The sequence below is a fragment of the Falco naumanni genome, chromosome 11 (genome assembly GCF_017639655.2).
Source record: "Falco naumanni isolate bFalNau1 chromosome 11, bFalNau1.pat, whole genome shotgun sequence".
NCBI classification, from domain to species: Eukaryota; Metazoa; Chordata; class Aves; order Falconiformes; family Falconidae; genus Falco; species Falco naumanni.
This window is the reverse complement of record NC_054064.1, coordinates 18,659,398-18,680,025: the sequence shown is the minus strand read 5'-3', so window position 1 is coordinate 18,680,025 and position 20,628 is coordinate 18,659,398. Positions and strand designations below refer to the sequence as shown.

Here is a 20,628-nt window from a genome sequence, read left to right as displayed (position 1 = left end):
TTTCCTTCATACATAATGATTTTCAAAAAGGTTTTGATATTTTATAAGGAGCACAAGCAGAACTAAATGAATAAAAACATGGTTCTAAGTGTGTGTGTATGTTTAAGGTAAAAAACCCCCAAATTTAACAGAAATATTTGCTACTAGCATGTCATATATAATAAATGACAGTTTTATTTTTAAAAAGCGCACACAAGCAGATCATTAGCACTTACCAGTATTTGTTAAGATCGATAAGCATTTGTAAAAAAAAAAAAAAAAAGACGTCAACATTCTATACAATATAAATAACTAACAATGAAATACTGTGTTTAACAAACAGGTATTGTCTGTACATGAACTAACATGTTTTCCATCAAAAAATATATATTCTTTAAATACACACTCTAATTTACATATATTTAATTGAATGCACTACTTTTCAAAACCATATCACAGCATATATCTATAAAAAACAATTATTAGCCCTGTATCAGCTGATTATTTACATGTGTTTAACCTGAGGCTTAAGTCAGTCTCATGACAGCAGCCTTTGTACTCACACACAGGCAAATACTGTCCCACCTTGCTGGAGCTGTGTCACTGTGAAAGGGCACACCAACACATTCAGAGCTTAAAATTTACCTGTATCTAAAATACCTTCCTACTTATGGTTGTAAAATATTACTACAGTATACTCCTGATCATAATGGGAAGTAGGGAGAAAAGGCTGGATGGGACAGCCTTGTGGTGGCAACTACTTCATGCAGTGCAGTAGCGCGTGCTATACTGGTGCTAAGCTGCAGGGAAAAAGAGGAAGCAAACCCAACGTGCTCTAAATTTTTGTCTGTATTAATAGGATAGGTATCATTATCTTAGGCAACTAAATTTCTACATTTACAGAAGTATAATGACTTATATATAATTTTTAATAATTAGAACACACAAATTACTATGCAACCAGTCCACGTTCTCTCCCCCCATGTGAACTGAAAGGTAATCTGTGATCACCTGCATTTACTGCAGACTAAAAGGATGCACATAAGACTTTACAGGACAGCACTTAACACACGATAAATTCACAGACCAATATACAACTTTGTGTGCATACCCCACACTTACACACCTGTCGCTACTGTCATGCAGTCTGCCTTTTCACTTCTGTTGCGTGAATAATACAATTCTTTATATCAGTAATACCAGGTAAATTCTCCCTATGTGACCAGCCAGCAGGATATACAGTAATGACTGACCTGCTTTTTCCTGCCCATGACAGTATTCCTTGGGAAGAACTAACATAATAGTACTCAACTCTGTAAAATACTATAAAATCTCTTGCCTCCAACAAGATTTAGAAACAAACCTTGAAAAGTTTGTGTTACTAACTAAATTCTTATTTATTTCTCTATAATAATGGTTTCTCTATTATTAACTAAATTAAAAACTAAAGAATTCAACCAAACATTGTTATGTATGAAGCTTTCAAAAACTGCACATAATTCCGGATGCTCTGGCTCTTGTTCTCCGACTTCTGCAGGCTGTTCTCCAGCTCTTTCAAATGTACTTCATGGTGCTTTTCATTCTAAGGAAAAGAGAAATGCAATCCTACTTAGAAATAAAATACAAATCAATCAAAATAATAACCTAAGGCAACTGGAGTACTGCGCTCAGCTCTGCGGCCCCCAGCATAAAAAGGACATGGACCTGTTGAAACAAGTCCAGAGGGCCACAAAGATAATCAGAGGGCTGGAGCATCTCTGCTATGAAGACAGGCTGAGAGAGTTGGGGTTGTTCAGCCGGGAGTAAAGGCGGCTCCAGGGAGACCTTACAGCAGCCTCCCAGTACCCAACAGCAGCCTGCAGGAAAGCTGGAGAGGGACTTTTTACAGGGGCAGGTAGTGATAGGGCAAGGGGAAATGGCTTTAAACTGAAAGAGGGTAGGTTTAGATAAGATATTAAGAAATTCTTTACTGTGAGAGTCTTGAGACCCTGGTAAGGTTGCCCAGAGAAGTTATGGATGCCCCATCCCTGGAAACATTCAAGGCCAGGTTGGATGGGGCTTTGAGCAACCTGTTCTAGAGGAAGTTTCCCTTAAAGACCTCAAAATATTGAAGCTTTGTGTTGTCAGGACCAAACTGAACATGTTTGAATACACTCATAATCTAAAAAAGGCCTAGGAACGTAAAACCTAACCTGAATTTTTAACATGAAAGATTCCTAGCATCCTAGATCTGTTATGAACTTAACACTCTCTTTCATGCTGATTTTTCAAGCAAACATCTGTTACTGATTTCTTACACAATATGATTTTTGATGCCTTGTATAAATTAGATGATTGATAGCAATATTATTTGCTCATTAGATTCATACCTGATGCACACCATATATCATTTGTTGTATAAATACTACAGATATTCAGGTATTTCCTTTTATGTCTATTACATATTTCAGATGCTAGTTGACTAAAATAATTTCAATTTTAAAAAATACGGAATTACAGACATCAGATTTAAATCCAACTTTAGAAAAAAATAGTAAAGTTAGAATGAATAACTGGATAAAGTTACCTTCACAGTCCTATTTTGCTTCCAGTTTCACTATAACAACAGGTATAAGACCATTTTATCATTTTCCATAATGCATTCTCAGTTATATGTAAATGTAATAAGAATAAAAACCAAATAATCAATTTAAAACAGTTCTTCTCTCATATATATGTATCTTTCACATATGTATTTTAACTGTAGGCTTCAAACAGAAAGCATTTGAAAAACATACCTGTGACATTACCTGGGAACAAATCTGTCCCTTTCTGGGACAGAAGACAACATTTTCTTTTTTATCTATTCTACATTAACATGGTAACACATTCCTATGAAAAAAATATTTGAAGTAGAATAAAACACTAGCCAGTGTCTGATTTTGTTTTAAGAACACTTTTGTCTTGAGGTAAATGCAGACATTAAGTTGCACCAGACACAGACAAAAATTAGTTAAAGCATACTGAATTCAGAACTATTCTCTGATGTCTTATTTAAATCTTGATCAGAGTTTGCTTTTAGGTTGGCTTGATTTTAACCTTGAATGCTTCCAGTCAGAATACAGCATATTGTTTTTGAAAGTCTAGGAGAGTGACAGTAAAACTTTTTAAGTGTCTTCTATATTTGTTTTAAATAGCTCTATAGCTTATTATCATTTATCACAGGACAAATCTCTAACTATATCAAAACTTTGATTAAAGCAAATTATTTGCCATCACTAGTCTAGGGAATTCAGCTTTGTTTGACATTAATAGAAAATATGCTGAATTTTTCTGGATTAGATAAAACAATAGAACTGACTTCTTTTGAGAATATTACTCATCCAAAATACCTTCTTAGACTGTGGCTTTGCTGAATAGGTAAGCACCAACATATCAAAACCTGGGCATTTAAAGGCTTAATACTTCGGAAAAAAATTAGATTATCTCTTTTGTTACTAGCTACATTTATGTCCAACATTGGTATATAAACTGAAAGCTTTTCACAAATTTCCATAATATCAGATTCTTGTTATCAGCTTGGGGGGGGGGGGGCGGGTAAGATACCGCTATGGAACTGTTACGCAGTGACATATAGAACTGTTATTCCAATTATTATATGGAACTTCCTTTCAAATCCAGGTATGCTTACTGAACATGATTAATCTGAGGGGGAAATTACAACTTCATACGTATTTTTTCGTGTTCGCCTTGCTGGGAAAACTGGATTGAATGAAAGATGTAAACTCAATATCATTCTAGTGATTTAGTTAGACTGGGCATCTGTTAAATCTATTAGATATGTCAATATACAAAGTGTATCATCAAGTTGAATTAATCTGCTGTCTCCAAAACTGTGTATATGTTGTTTTAGTAGTGTGTTTTCCAGTAAAAGTAACTTTTACTGTAAGTAGTGATGTGTTAAGTAATTCCTGAAGTTATCAACAGTATTATTTACTCACATTGTGTAATACACAGAGGAGTTGTTTTCTCTCTTCTTGCCCCTTTCTCACTTCAGTTTCAAGAACCAGCATTTTTGTCTGAAGGGCTTGTTCTTTGTATGACATTTTTTCCAGTTCTTCAGCTACCTAAATAGTAATGAGAGAGAAATTATGTATATTTACTTTCACTTAAAGCCCAAACCAAATTATTTTCTTATACCTTAGCATTAATAGCTCTATTTCCTATTCTATCATTTAATACCTTAGTTATTTCCTACACAGAGAAATGAAATCTGAGAAATAACTGGATAAATTTGAAAGAAGTTTCAATTTGGAAAAACATGTATTATTGGAAGGGAGACAGTTTTGCCTTAACCTACAAATGAGTTACAAAGTTGTTATTCTTTTCAAACCAAATCAATACCCCCAGATAGTATTGAAAAAAATTCAGATAGCTTATCTCAACATGATTAATCCAAGACAGAAGTTATCGCTACATACATATTATCTGATTAAACTAATTAATTCACTGCAACCTTAATTATATTTCCTCTTCCATTTGATTTACTGCTTGCATCCTTTCTACAAAGGACAAATCTCTGCTTAATACTGAAAGTGTGCAAAGGCTTCCTCTGAAATGAGAAGGACTTCAACAAAGTTCTTATGGGCTGCCTATTCCAGAGAAAACAAGAAAAAGGCAAGATTAAGCTTTTGTTCAGAATCTTTTTGCCATGTGAGTGGGATTTAATATTAGGTGGTTAAAGCATTTTGATTGTCACCAAAAAAACGATAGTGAAATGTTGGCCCACTGAACTTTGTCATTTATTTCAATAGAATCTGAATGCCACAAAGTAGTTTAATTGTGCAATCCATACTTAAACATGCAGAATTTCCCATTAACTTTTTAGTATTGCTCCCTACATCTAGATCTTATCCCATCTTTTCTTCTCAAGCGTATTTTTTTTAATGCTATTTTAAAACAGAAAAAGGAAAACAATATTAGGAAATGTATTAGATTATTGGTACCATTTTCCTCCCTTCTTCCAAAGCAGATTCCAGTTGCCTGGTTAATCCATTATATTCTGCAATTTTCTCTTCAAGCTGCAATTTACTGCTCTGAAGACTCTCATCTTCCTTTTTAAGCTGACAAGCGAGTTCTTCATTTTGAAATTCCATCTTTTCTAATTGCCTTTATGCAAAACAGATTAACACATAATTCACTATAGCAGAACAGTGTAGGAATTAATTACAGTCAGATTTTTTTAGTTACCATTTAAGATCTTCATATTTCTTCTGAATGTTACAATTTTCTTCTTCTAAGGAAAGACTGCACAAGGAAGTTACATCATCTTCCTCCTGTAAAAATGACAATTCCTTTCTAGTTGAAGAGACCTATATACAGGATATTACAGATCAAAGTAAGCTTGCCTATTAAAATCTAATCAAACAATTTAACTGTAATTTCAGGCAAACGCTGTATTACACTCAAATATACACAATCTTTTCTTTAAAAGAAATAAAATGCAGCAAAAGTAACAGGCTAAAACTTTGTGTAAATACTTGAAGGCTGAGAACCTGCTATGTAACAAAGTGAAGCCCTAACACAACCCATATGCTGCTCATGCAGCCCTGTGTATTAGGGGTTGGCCAGGTTTACCTCCTTGTGAACTTTGACTCTGATTTAGATTCCAGCAAAAATAAGTTCCCTCACACTACAGTCACAGGAAGCATAAAAATAATACCACATATATATATACACACACACCTTTACCACATGACGGCGTAGCACTGGCAAAGAATTTCATGAAGTAGTGAGTATCAAGACAGACAACCAAGTTCATAAGAAGAGCTACATCAGTAGCAGCAGCTAACAAAAGCAAGAAGCCAAACTGTCTTCCCCTGCCCAGCATCCAGACTCACAAACTTTTACATCTTTTCTTTTAAATCTGTTAACAGTAGTGATGAGATTACTGTTATCTTGCTATCATCCATCTGCAGCAAATTAGTAATAAATCACCACATCAGCAGCCTGCTGGCACCATTATTTAAGAGGCAATGCCATCATTCACTGGGCTACCTCAAGCAGTTCCATCCAGTAATTTGAAGTAAACTGGCTGATTTTTTTAATGTGAATTACAGGCTGCTCAGCAAGCAGGCTGGTAGTTGCAGAAACCTCTAGCAGAGGGGTAGTGAACTGATGCCCTGGTCCACCTGAACCCAGGTTTCTGCACATGGTCCAGTTACTTCAAAGAATTTTTCCTGAATTCTGGTCATAGGACCAAAGGTCAGAATCTCTAAAGAATGTCACCAAGATTTAACACTGAAATTTAACTACTGTTCCACCAGACTGGTGATTATATCTCCAATTGCTTCACTGTACTTACAAGGGTTTTTTTTGCATTTATTCAGGAAAACATGTAGTTAGATTGTTACATACATCATTACATATATGCACCTCAAAATTACTTGTTGCTTAAGTACTTACTAAGGAAAGATGGATTTATGAACTTATGAGCATTCCTGAAAGGAGTATTTAAAATTATGCATATAAGAACAAAATTTGATGATCATATTGACAAGAAATCTAAAAAAATATATCAAAAACTACTTTTTTTTTTTAATAAGCATATAAAGTCTATAAGGACACAGAGACTCATTGTATTTCAGCTGGTTTTCCCACCGACAGGAAGATTAAGCCCCTTTCCTATCCCACTGATTCAAATGCCTTTGTCATTTGTGCTAGCAGAGTATTCTCTTTAACTCAAAAGCACATTAAAAGGAGAGAGAAAAGAGAACAACAAAACCCTTTAAAACTTAGCCCTGCCATTGAAATTGATGTCACAGGGAAAATAAAAAGCTGAGGAATATTCATATCCAGGCTTAAGTACAAGCAGTAGTACCAAAATATTGCTAAAAATAGAAATGATCCTATTAAGCATTTTAAAAATATTTTATCAATGAACAAAATGAAATCATTAAAAGTTATACATCATCATCAATACAGTTTATGACTATTTATCATAGAAAATATTGTCTGGTTTATAAATTAGTCATTAAAACCAAAAGTAATGTGAAATTAAATTATTCCACTCAATACAAACAATAATTATACTTGCACATTTATTTCCAGGGAAGAATTCTGCTACACATCTCAGGACATCAGTATTCAAAAGGATCAAGAATGCACTTACTTAAAAGATACAGGATCTTAAAGTAACTAGTCTTGTCACATACTGAATTAATGTAAATACAGTTGGCAATAGTTTTATTTGCACTATGCTATTCCTACAGAAGACATTTTTGATTTATGAAGCAAATAACAAAGGAAACAGCTCAACTGTCACACACACTAATAGGAAAAAAATGTTCCACTTTCTTCCACATAACTTTCTCATTTATCTTTAAAAATCAGCATGTTCTAAGCATCTGAACCTGCAGCTCCCTAAGGGTTATGCATTTCTTTGTATGGATCCTTTCCCAGGACATAATAAGCTTTTCCTGATATCCTTGCTGCTTTTCCTCAGCTGCTTTCAGCAAGTCACAAACGTGTTCTAACGCCTTTAACTCTGCCTCTGTTTTGTCCCTCACCTGCATAGTATCATCACAGGAGAAAAATGTAAGTGTAAAACCATAAATCAATTGTTGTAATACCTAATGGCTTTCCATATGTGTAATAAATCTGAAATTCTACACAAGCTGCATAATATCACCTATTGTATGAAATACTGACAAAGTTACAAGTTCACCACTGGAGAAATTTCCATCTCTGACTACATTTCATTAAAGACTCAGTAACACTCATAATGAACATTTACAAAATTATGCAAGTGTTAGCAGTTCATCATGCAATATCCAAATGTATCTTATTTTTATACAGTATGATTTGGGAACTGGCATACAGACACACTAAGCAGCCTACAGAAAAAATTCTGACCATACAGCTATTGCAGTATTTGGAAAGAGGACAACACCTAATGCCATCTGAAGCTATGTGCAAATATTACTTATGGGTTCAGAAATTTTCCTTATTACAACTCAATCATGGAAAAATAAAGTTAGTATGAAATAAAACAAACACCTAAGATGCTTCTCTGTGAGGACTAACTCTGTTCTCCAAAACAGAACATTGCAGACAACACAAAACCTGTCCCTGCCTCAGCTTAATTGCTTAAAAGAATATGTATTTTGATGAGCTATGGAACTGAGGAAAGTTGTTTTCCTACCAGTTTTGCATTGTTTTCTGATGCTTAAGAATGTGCTAACTGTGTCCTAGTATTCAGCTCCATCTGCTGAAAAACATAAAAAAAAAAACTCATCCCTCTATGGATTCTGTTTTAACTGCTAGGTAAAACAAAGCAGTCTTACAACAGGTTTGCTTCAATACACAGCTTTCACAGGTGTTTTGTTGAAAGATCTAGTTTTAAAATCAACAAGAATAAAACCACATTTTTAAAAATAAAAGAATTCTCGAATTCTAAAATAGCCCCACTCCTTAATCATTACTCTAGAAATGATTTCTCACCTGTTTGCAATTGATCAAAAGAGCCACCAGCTCACAAGTAAGAGTTAGTAAAACTTTCAGTGAATTTATAAAAGTTTTATACATGGAAAAAGAAAAAAAGAGCCAGTATCTTGTGACTTCTAATAAGTGGGTCACAATAACGTAGGAAAGATCAATGTCCTACAGAACTGTCTGGAAACATGCTATATCACTGCAAGACTTACCTTATCTACATTTAAGCATTTGTTTTCTGTTATTCTTTTGTTTTCAGTTAAGACTGTTGCATATCTGGATTTCAATTCTTCTACTGCTGTTTGTAATTTTTGTACCTAGGACAACATATATTTTTCACATACACTTGCAAGGTGTTTCTTTTAAATATAGACAATAGAATCATTAGTAAGAAGCATAAAGGAAAACCTTTGATTTCTAGATAGAATCTCAATATTTGTCATTAGATAAGTTATTTACTTTCATTATCCTACTCATCACAGCAAATATAAAAAGGTAGCCAGGAAAAGAGCACTCTTGATATCCACATTGTGTTTTCAACAAGGGAGAATGAGTCTTGCTAAAGCAGCAGCCAACTTGACTCATCCTTCTGTCCCCAGGTAACAAGTGTCACGGGCAGCTCCCATCTGGAGTCACCACAGCTACCCAGGCAGGGAATTTCATCCCACTCACTGCTTAAGGCTGGCGGTTCGCTGGAATCTCATCTTCCATCTTAAAGCTGGCAGCAACTTTAATTGTGGTGATGCATTCCACAGACAAGGCACACTGGTTATAGCTAGATCTTGTATTGTGTCTTTTCTCTTGTCAATGATTTTAAAAAGACTTAAGTGAAGAATGTCAGTGAAATGGTGTCTATACTATAACAGAAACATATACAACTTTGAATCAATGTTCTAAAATTTCTTCTCGTGAATAAAGCCAAATACAAAAAAGGAATTGATAAAAAAAGCTCATTTTAAGTCTGATTTATATGTTTTGCTGGTATTTTCAATATGGAGCTACATATGTAAATAAAAAGCCTCTTACAGCAGTACTTGAATGCTGGTTTATTATCCTTAGGAACGTGGAAATAAAGATGTCCAAGGAGAGGTAAAAATATCATTGGATATGTCTACTAAAGACATTAGACTCGATTTTTTCTTTTTAAATACAGTTTACTAGATTACTAACTTGCTTTTTAGGAAGCAAGTCTTTTCTCAGCAATATGTAATTAACTCTGTTGGCTTCAATAAGCTTCAGCTGGGCTTCACACAATTTAATAAGGATTATGCATCCTAGTAATAGTGGGGAGATATGGTCTATAATGGCACTCTCTTCCATCATCCCCAATGTTACAACAGTATTACAACCACCATGACAACAAATCTGTTTTATTACAAATAAAATATCATTTCCTCAAAACTGCTTACAAATTTATAAACCATACTTAAACATTTCAAATATACTGGTCACCTGATTTTTGTACAGTTCAACAAGGTTTTCCTGCAGCTTTGCCTTTTCTTGCAGATTTAGCAGCTCACTTTCAACAGTACTCTTTTCCAGTGTAGCAAGGGAAGCCTTGATTAAACCATGGGAAAAAAAAAATTGTAAGAGTGTTATTAAAATAACACAATCTACCATGTGATATTACTACAAAGTGACCTGCAGGCATTAGGAAGAGTGACACAATTGTCTATCCTGTCAATCAAAAATTATAGCCCACAGTTCATTTGTCAGCTCATGAGAACATTTACTTTGGAGGATAAATGCAATCCAAAACCTGTAACGCCTTTAAAAATTGAAATTAATAATTGAGCTAAACCCAGTCCTTTAATTTCAAAAAGTTTTACAAACATAAAAAAACAATTTCTAGTTAAGCAGCTTTCTAGCTACTGTCAGTAAAATAAATGGTTAAGCAGATAGATGATTAGACAACCCTGTTCCTAGCTTTGCTATGGATTTCCACTGATAAAATTTAGATGTCTCATTTTCACTTACTGCAGAACATGGACAGCAAAATTTATTCTACAGGTTTGGGATCTCTAGACAGAGGGCCCCAAGGGAATTAATGTGGTTACTCCATTAATGTATCTGAAATGCAGAGTCATTCAACAATGTTTTATAATGATCTTACCTTTAATTTTTCATTTTCAAGGTAAATGTTTTCGTTTTCAGTGTTAACAGAATTCAGCTTTCCAAGAATTTCCTTATCTGAGTTTCTTCTCCATTCCTCCTTTCTTTTCAGTTCTTCCAAAAGTTTTGTGATCTGCCTTGTTAGACAGGCAAGAACTCTGTGTAGTATATAATGCTTGCAAAACTCTTTATGCAAATTAAGTTGTACCTTAACACATACTCCTTCATTGTTCTCATTTTAAGCAAAAAAAACACAAACAAAACAGAATGCATTTAAGCATCCCAAGAAAGCAGTATCTATAGAAATAAGAAACTATCCAAAAGAGTGGTCCACCAAGGAAGTAAGTGGTCCTTGCTCATTAATAAATTACCTAGAATGTCCAAGCACGTTTCCAAGACAACTTACTGTACAAAATTGAGTTGTATTGAATTTATAGGGTCTGTCAGATAACGTCCTACTAAGAACATTCCATAGCTAGTTTAGAAATGGTACTTTCTGTTATCAAAAGCAACAAGTTGTGCTATGCCTCACCATTTGCTTTTAACGTTAATAAACAATGAAATTTGTTTTGCTGTTTAGCCATACACTGCCTAGTAGAACAAGTCTGTTGGAATGGTAGATTTTAAGCAAAGGCTATTATTTTCAGCTAAATTAAAACCAGCAAAAAAACCCTATTGGAAGCAGGATGAGTACTTGAGGGAAATATTATAGATGTTTCCATTTTTTTTTGGACTTTCCTAGATGCCTCCTCATATACCCTGGGCAAACAGCAGGCTAGACAGATTTTAGGACTGACAAGTACCTGCACTGTTAAAATTTTAACACTTACTGAAAATATTTTCAGAAATGTCAGATTTTCTGAAACACAAATATAAGTCAGGCCAATTTAATTTGAGCTGTTACATATATGAGGATTAATCAAGCTCTTTGTAAAATACACATTCTGCCTTAGACCTAGAATAAAGGCACCTACAGTTTCTTTTGCTTCCTTGAATTACAGTCCATGTTTCTACTGACAGAAAAGGTAAAAGGATATTTGTCACTGTCTGCCAAAGAATATGGCATATCCTTCACATACATTAAGATTTCATTGTGTAGTTTGAATAAGGTTGGACAATTCTGCGTTGCTTTTCCTTACAAGAATGAACTGTTCAAATGTGCATCTGAGAGGAACCTTTCTCTATCCACTAGTGGGGTAAAACATTAGCGGAACTGAAATAATTTCACCATCATTAGTCTGAAGCAGAAACTAGAAGCCTAAGAACCGTCTAAGAACCTTCTTAGGCTTAGAAGCCTAAGAATCAAGTTGTTGAATCAGTTAATAAGTGGTTCTGAGGAAGCAGCATAGTAGCTACTATCAAGTTCAGGCTAATTGGAAGTATGCAGGGGAAAGAATATGCTCCTTACTTGTATGGGTGAACGACGTTTTTAAAAAAAGGTTGTGAAACACAGCAAAGAGAAGGCTAAGAATGTTAAATTTGTTCTTGTTTCCAACTTCTAAATTCTGCTCAGAATTTTAAAATATGAATAAACTTGTTTACATTGTCAACACCAACTACTACACTACTAAATATCAACACTGTGTGAATACATACAAAAAAAAAATATCAGTTTAACTTACTTGTTAAGATCTTCTATTTGAATTTCTAACGCTGTCTTTTCTTCAACCGTTCTATCATGCTGGTTTTTCCAGGCATCAGATGCCGACAGTATCTCAGACAGTTTTACTTCCTAGAGAATACAGGAATTACACATTATGTAAAAAAAGATTGCCACTGGACAATCTAGTTCTACAACTTTTAGTAAACACAAGAGCTATTTAATATAAGATGGCTTTATTGGATCTCCCTAGTACAAAGCAATGTAAATTTTGTCTTGGATCAAAAGAAAATAAACAAAACCACTCACTTGTTAAAAGATTAGTCTATGTACAGACTTACTTTCAAGGCACACACACAGTTAAACACTGGCACTTTATACCAACTGTAGAATACAACAATATTTCAAGATTTAAGGTGAAAATATTTTCATACAACAAAAGTATTTGTCTCCAATACATCTCTACTACATATTACATAAATTAATACAAAAATAAAATTCTGCCAAAACATTTTAAGAATGAAAAATAATACTTAGGTAGGAAATGCAAAGAACTATGGATAATTAACAAACACATGCTATCTTGAAGTTCACCAGGTCTTCAATGGGGAAAGAAAACAATAGTGTGACTACAAAACATCAAAAGTTCAGGAGTTAGCTGCCATCCCTCTGTACTGCTAGGTGTACTTAAAGATCCACTTACTGCCTTCTCACAAAGATCAAAGAGGAAAAAAAGACATTATTAACCATCTCCTGGTATACTAACTGGAAAAATATAACTTTAGTACTAACACATCCAAAATGATGGCAAGACATCTGAAAGTATGAAAACATACTCTTATTAGGAAACCTACATAAGGCAATAAAGATTTCAGCACAGTTTTGATCCACCTGGCCTTTTTGAAAAATTACACACTGTAGGGACATGCAAGGCAAGAATCTATGGAACAATTTGCATTAAGGAATTTTTTATTTATATTTTGAAAAGGTTCAGAGCAAGCAGCTTAGAAACAAAGCTAAGCATCCACATGATACGTCATACACTGATAAATAAAGAAAACAGACTTCAAACCCCAATCATGGATTCTCACTTAGTACACTGTACTTCTGAGTTAGTGTATATCTGTAAAGGTCTAACAGGAAGATCAGGAAAGGTGTAACTGAAAGGTTATCAGACTTCCCTTACTTATTACAGTTTGAGGTATACAACATCATGGCTTAAGACATTCACTAAATTTTGACAAAATAAAGGCAGTGAATGTAGTAACAGTTTGCATGTCACTTAAACCTTTTCCTTAACCAAGCAGCAAAATAAGTAAAAGGTACAAATGCAGCATGATGAACCAACTTTTTCCCCGTTTTCCACAGCTGAAAGTCTCCCAGTTGTTCCCCTTAAAACCATACAGCACAACATTGCTCACAGCATAGTCACTCACACGTTCTCTTATTCTGGAGTTTAGATTTTCCACAGCTGCTTCAAAGTGCAGAGCTCTTTGTTTCTGGGACCTGATGGCTTTTTTCAGAGCAGTCTTCTTTCGCTCACTTGTTTCCTTTAAGGCTAACATCTGGTGCTTGTATTCACCAATTTGAAGTTTCCACTCTGCTATTTTCTTTTCTAGAGTCTGCAACATAATTAAACATCAACTCTTTCCAAATGCAGGAAGCTGACCTCTCTAACTTCATGAGTTTTGTATTTTTCATCAACATGTCACTTGTTATTTAAATACAAATGGAAAAAAAAAGACCAGACATTAAAACATTACATGATGACATACAATAAAAGCAATACTGGAGAATCTCAAATGCAATTATTAAGGTGCTACAGCTTATAGGAAGTATGACCAAGCTACCAGTAGACAACTATTTAATAGAGACAAGTGCAAGTTCCATTCATATAACTTATTATTCTGCCAAATTACAGCAATGTTAGTAGGCTAACAGTGTAAATCAATTTCTCAAGTCACTGATAAACATTCTAATTGTAAGAATGATTAATGCATTTGTTTCTTTTACTTGAATCTAGGTCTGACACTTAAGTTTATTCACTTAGAACATAATTAAGCCCAGAATAGCATGCCATTTAACCTACTGACTACATTAATGTACCAGCCTTATTCAAGATACTATTTGCCAGTTCCTATAAAATATGCATATTATACCTATGAGAGGATATCTGTTAGTATAGGTCCTGCTAATGACCCCACAATGTTTCCACAATCAATGAAAAATATATATGGCTTTCCAAGTAAAAGATGGTCTAAGGTACTAGGACTCACCAAAAGGTAAAGTACTACTTCAAAAAATGAAATTACAAAACCCACCAAATATGCAGGAAGCAGTATTCGTATCTAGATGTTTATAGGGCATTTCATAAACAAAAATGTTACTTGGCATGGGTGGGTGTGTGTGTGGGTGTGTGTGAGGCTGGGGTGGCGTGAGAACACCTTCAGTAAATACAGAAAATCTGACTCTATAGGGACTTCTTTAACTGTTGGTATAAATCAACAACTGTTATCCCCCGTTATAACCGCAGGAGGTCACAATCACACTAAGAGTAAGTGCTCTGGGCGTTATTCAGTGGCAGAGGTAAATTTAAATTGAGATTTCATAAGGGTAACGCTAAGCTTTCGCAAGCTGCTGTCCAGATATTAACAAAATCAACAGGATTTAAGCTAGCAACTGACTTCAGCACTTCAAGAGCAAACAAAGAAAACTTAAGTGAAGATTGAATGAATACACAATTGTATATCAAGTTACTTTATGCAACGAAAATGTTGTTGGAATTCTGTAGCTGTACTAGGTAGAACAAGAAAGCAGGTTTTGTTTAGAAGAAAACATGAGGCATTTATACAGACACAGATGTGACTTTTTTTGGAATTGAGTTGCTATAGGCTCCTTAACTTCAAATGATAAAATTACTAGGGAATGTATGCTATTAAAAAAAGTTTGGATATTAGAAGTATGTTATTGTTAGCCAATATTTTCTGATTCACGCCTATGTTCTTGACAAGTTTCAAATACTGAAACCTGAGGCCTCATACAGCTCCAGACTCTGGCATATGACCTCGTCCTTGCTTTGTTCTAAAGTCATTAACTGATGGAAATGCCCAAATTTACCACTTTCTTTTTAGAACAGAAAATAGAAATAATTTCACCTACCTTAAAGTGAAGTTAAGCATTAGTCTGAACTGTTTCTCTTTCAGTCAATATTAAGAGATTCATTTATTCTTTCAGTGTCAATAAAAAGAAACAAGTGATTCACCACCCTTATCTGACAACACAGTCATCCTGGGGACTTGTCTATCTCTTTTCATTGACTATATGGAGACTGCCTCAGGATTGATATCTACCTCCTAGATAGCAGTTAGGTCAATGCAAATGTTTTTATGTGTGCTTAACACGTCTTCAGCAGAACTGCTAGCATGCACAAGTTGAGAAAAAAAATCCTTTGCAATTAAGATTGTGTAGTCGGACTGTGCAAAATGTAAATGCTAATGATTTTTACTGTTTGAGATTTTTTTTTCACAGAGAGTTTGATTTCAAGCGATACTTTAAGATTTAACTCTCACACCTCAGTTAAACTGACCACAGTAAAGCTATTATTCCAAATAAACTGAAACACAAATGAAAATATGTTGACCTGTATTTTCACTTTTAATTCATCATTTTCCACTTCTTTTCTTTGTATCTGACATTGCAGGTGAGCTTGTACTGCTTTTATTGATTTTGACAGATGGTCTTCTTTCTGTACATTGAGCTAAGAAAGAGAAATAAACACAAATCTGTTGGTCTATGGAAATATGCTGTATGATGCTATCTATAGTCTTTCTATTTTGCTGTAGTTTCTAACTGAAATTTGAATGTCCTCAAAAGCTGGAAAAGATAAAACATGCTCTGCAAGTATATTCACAAGCAGTAACTTGTTAATAATGTTATTAATGTTAAGCAGAAATCACAAAATTTAAAATTTATAAGTAAGACTCTAGTACATTGGAAGAAAACATTCATTCCAACAGAACTGGTCACTCACTTTTTCAAGCTGAAGCCTGGATGAAAGTTCTTTAACATGTTTCTCCCTTTCAAGTATTTTTCTTCTGAGATTCTTCATGGGAAAAAAATAAAAAAATTGGTTTTGTGTCTGTACACAACAATGCAATGGTAATGCACACTGATGAACATTTCAGGTCTAAAACTAAGATTCCACTTTGTGATGATAAACCACAAATATTCCCATTTGCCACTGTCACTTGAAATTGTATGATCCCATGACATAGCCATTTTCAGATGTACAGCACAGAACAAAAAGAGGCAGAAATTTTAATTTACTTACAGTATTTTGGGTTTCGTTTTCACTTAACTTCTGCATCAAAGTTTCAATGTTTTTAATGTTTAACTGCAAGACAGAAGCAGGAAACATCAAAAATTACTTCTGTATATAATTGATTTAGCATTTTTTCAATGACTTTGAATTTGGAACATATAATTTGCTACATATGAATATAAAAGCTTGTATATGAGCTACTCAAGAGTCGATTGGTTTAAACCCTAAAGATTCAATTTATTTTGCACATAGAACTTTGTAGCTGAAGAAAACAAACGAGGGTAATTCCATACACCAATTTCTTTCTTTATTTTAGCTAAAAGGTCTCTAAATACCATAAATATTTAACAGTTCTTTAAATACATAGTCAAATAGTAAAAGCTATTTTAAAACTCATAATATTCTGGAGACTAATATGAAGTATTAAAGCCTTTCAGGATAGATAGGTGAATTTGAAGATTGAACCAGAAAGCATAGGCTATGAGATCACAAAAAAAAAAAATAAAAAAATAAAAAAAAAATCAACCTACATTAACTGTTACTACAAATCCAAAAGAACTTAGGTGCCTATAATATTGTCAACTAAACTTCTCATTTTAAAGTGTCTGATTTTGGGGGTGGTGTAACTACCCATTCTAGAAAAATCAGTTTGTGAGACTTTCAGATTGTAAACCCCGAACACTTTAATTTCACTAGTGAAAGGATAAACCCACTGCCTTAGGGTGGAACCTTTAGCATCAAAAGGTTTACTACAATTCCTTGCAAAACATTAATTTTATCCTGGCCTGCATGTATTTCCACATAATGTTCCATAATCTTGATCCCATGTGTATTTGTGAAGTCCATACACAGACCCCTGTTCTGCATCTAGGTTTCCACCTCTGCATGTACTACAAACTTATAAATACTGTATTCAGTAGTAGTCCTATCCTTTCCCGACTACACTGAGTCAGATTTACTACCAGCAAAAAATACATCAATAGGAATGGGGGTTTGTGACCCCACAGTAAGTTATCAGCAAAACCAGAAGTGCTTAGAAGACTTCCCAGAATCAAAAAGTGACCAGAAACCTGAAGTACTCATACCATTTTTCTGTTCTCAGGAAATGGTCTTCCCCACAGTTAGCTCTCTATAATGATCAACAAAAAGCTTCATACTGTAAGACAGCTAACATTGTCCAGGAGAACTTGAAAAATCAAGAATATTAGTTTTGAAATAAAAAAAAAATCAGAATAAACATCAATCTCTGTCAGCTTACAAGAACAAAAGGCTAGCTTTATGACTTCCAAAAGAAAGCTAAGAAAGTCACCAATAACAAATCATGTTTAATTCCAAAAGAAATCTACATTCGTCACTCGATCAGGTTTCTACGCAAGTTCCATATGGCATTGTCACAGAACTATCAAAACTGGCCGGCTACAACAAGGCTTCTGCCATCCCATACCAGGTTAACCTCAGTAAGTAGTTAGCACACCTTGCCCCAGCACAGCCACCAACCCCCACAAGGTTTCAACAGTTCATCTACTGTCTGTGCTGCTTCTTCATCCTCTTCAGGCCAGTCCACCCTGCTTCTTGCCTCTACTGCATCCTTCTCCTTGTCTCTCCCACATCCAGGGCGCACTCTCTCTCCTCCCTCTGCTTCTTCCAGGTCTCTCTTCATCTGGGACTCTTCTTCCATACCCTTAGAGCTATTTAACTACTTAGCAGGAACCAGCTGCACCTTACTCACATCAGCCAACCCACCGCCCCTGAAGCCAACCCACAGCTGTATATTGTTAATTAACCTGCCTTCATTCCTCTATAATTCCTCCGCATGGCACTACTGTTAAACAGGAATTCATTGTGATCTATCTCCTGTTTTAACATACATAGCCCACCAAATTCCTTCAACTTTGCAGGAACTTTCTTAGTGCACAGGACATAATAACAACAGAAAATTTTCCCAATATGTCCATTAAAGAAGATGATAAGACTAAATGTTAGTGTAAGACTTGTGTAAGTAATGTAGATTTGCATTGGTTCTATGTTTATGCCTTATATATTTTCTTATTTGGTGCTCTAGACTGTCAGATTCTTTGCTTATATCAGTAAAATATTTTATATCTTAGATGGCTATGATAATCCTTTTTATACAGCTACATCAGGGAACAGAGTTTTCTGGCTTCTCCAGATGGCGCATGAATTGTTCCCTGAAATAGCATTCATAGCTACGTAACATTTCGTATCAGATACAGTTAGGACATTGATCTTGCTAACTGAAGGATATCAGCCTAAGTCAGCTCTTCAGGAGAATCATTTGGGAGGAATTTGAAATATCTAAGAAAGACTTCCAGCTTTTGAATCCTGTGATATCACAGGATGCACCCACACACTCATCACTCACAGAACACACCTAATCTCCAGGGCAAAGGTAACCAGTTAACCCCTGGTGACAGTGGAGGCCAAGTCCTGCTTCGACACTGATGCTACATTTCACAGGGGAGTTCTTCCAGTTCGGAGGCAGCGATGGCTTTTCTCTTTTCCCAGTTCAGAAAAGCTCATCACTGGGCAGGGCTGCACGGGAATGCAATGCTGCCCATGTCATGTCAAGTCCGGAGCCAAGTATCCATGCCTACCACCTAAACACATCCCATTCCCCTGCTTTCTTGCTAAGCACCGTGAACCTGCCATCGCCACCCTAACCCCTTCCCCAAACACCTCTCCTGCCTCCGCCATCGCACTCCAGCGTGATGGATGCCCTTGTCAAACACAAAGTTTTCTGTTTACTACTCCCTCAGTGCTCCACTGACTACAGATTCTTTTTCAGAAAAGGATTGTCTTGCCTTTTCCACCCACCAGGACCCATTTCTCCCGCTTTCAGCCTGTGACAGGTGCATCTCCATCAAAAGGATTTGCCAGACTAAAAGTTTATATTCTTACATCTGTATTTCCTCGGCAGAATTGAGAAAATGAGTAACAGAATTTGGGAAGTTCCCAACTAAAACAATCACTTCCTCACAGACCAGAATGTAGACTGCTCTGCTTCCAGCTGTTGCCGTAAGGCAAATAACTACGCTCCAAACATCTAATGCTTTTTATTTTATATATATATATATATATATATATTTGTGTGTCTTGTTTTATTACAGGCTTACATTTCCTGGGAGATCTCAACTTGTGTAACACAGTGCAGGCCTCTATAGCTTTTTCTTTGTTATACAACTGAAAGTTCTTGAATTTAATTACTTCAAGTGAAAGCAGCATTTTAGGAGATTAAATATCATCTTTCATTTATCCGAGCCCATCTATGTAAGCAGAGGGAAACAGACAAGACTTTTTCCATAGTTTACCCATTCTTTGAAATATCACGTGCTTCTCATCTGTAGCTGGGAAGTAAATTTTGAAATAGCTGTTTTGAATCTTGTTAGCAAAGTAAATAGAACGAAAAAAGTCAGGCTTAAGAGGAACAGAATGAACTTGCCTCAGCAGCGTGAGGAAGAAGTTTTTCCTGAAGATCAGAGTCCAATAAAGGAGCAGCGGAGTTATGCACAGGTAAAGCTGAGGATGACTGCGATGACGGCATTTTGTTTCAACGCTGTGTAACAAGACAGTATATGTTAACATACGTCGGTGTTCTGTGAATCAGTAACTGAAACATTACCCGCATCCCAGGTCGTTCCCACTGGGAAACAGTGTGCCACAGCAAGTAAACCCCAGCCTCGTCGGGGGTTTAACGCAGTTAGGGAGCTGAAGTCTTGCACGCGTGTTCGTAACTGGTCATCACTCGAGCAGCGCCGAATCACGCGTTTGGGGCACGGAAATCAAACCCCGCCGCAGGCAGCTGAACGCACAACAGGGGGCAAGGACGGGGCGAACTCGCAGCTGCGGTTTCCCACCTGCGCACCGAGCAGGTGGCGCAGGGCACCCGCCGCGGCACTCGCCCCCCGGCCTGCTGCGGGCCCCGGCCCCCCGCCCCGCGCCTCTGCGCCCCTGCCCGCGGCTCGGGCCCCTGAGCTGTCCCGCGGGGCGGTGCCCCTCCCCCCCCCCGTGCCCCCACCCGCGGGGCGGTGCCCCCCCTCCCAGAGCCCCCTCCCGCGGGGCGGTGCCCCCCCCCCCAGCGCCCCCTCCCGCGGGGCAGCGCCCCCTCCCCGGTGTCCCCGCCTGC

At 36.1% G+C, this 20,628-nt stretch overlaps 1 protein-coding gene across 1 annotated transcript; it reads right to left on the bottom strand.

Moving 5' to 3' along the window:
* Positions 1 to 155: 155 nt before the first annotated feature.
* Positions 156 to 20,296, bottom strand: ODF2L (outer dense fiber of sperm tails 2 like). The gene is made up of 14 exons (XM_040611264.1): positions 19,979 to 20,296; positions 16,494 to 16,563; positions 16,194 to 16,265; positions 15,804 to 15,920; positions 13,600 to 13,785; positions 12,186 to 12,295; positions 10,565 to 10,700; positions 9,904 to 10,008; positions 8,664 to 8,768; positions 7,371 to 7,526; positions 5,209 to 5,312; positions 4,965 to 5,127; positions 3,960 to 4,085; positions 156 to 1,561 (listed from the first exon to the last, which is right to left on the bottom strand). The coding sequence occupies exons 1-14, from the start codon at positions 20,044 to 20,046 to the stop codon at positions 1,433 to 1,435; spliced, it is 1,647 nt and encodes a 548-aa protein (XP_040467198.1). The 5' UTR covers positions 20,047 to 20,296; the 3' UTR covers positions 156 to 1,432.
* Between the last annotated feature and the right edge of the window lie 332 nt (positions 20,297 to 20,628).

Coding starts and splice junctions, on each gene's coding strand:
- ODF2L (XM_040611264.1), bottom strand. CDS start 20,046: ATGCCGTCATCGCAGTCATCCTCAGCTTTACCTGTGCATAACTCCGCT. Junction 5,313..7,370: donor TAACCCTTAGGGAGCTGCAG/GTTCAGATGCTT, acceptor TCAACTAGAAAG/GAATTGTCATTTTTACAGGA. Junction 5,128..5,208: donor AAATATGAAGATCTTAAATG/GTAACTAAAAAA, acceptor TTTTGCATAAAG/GCAATTAGAAAAGATGGAAT.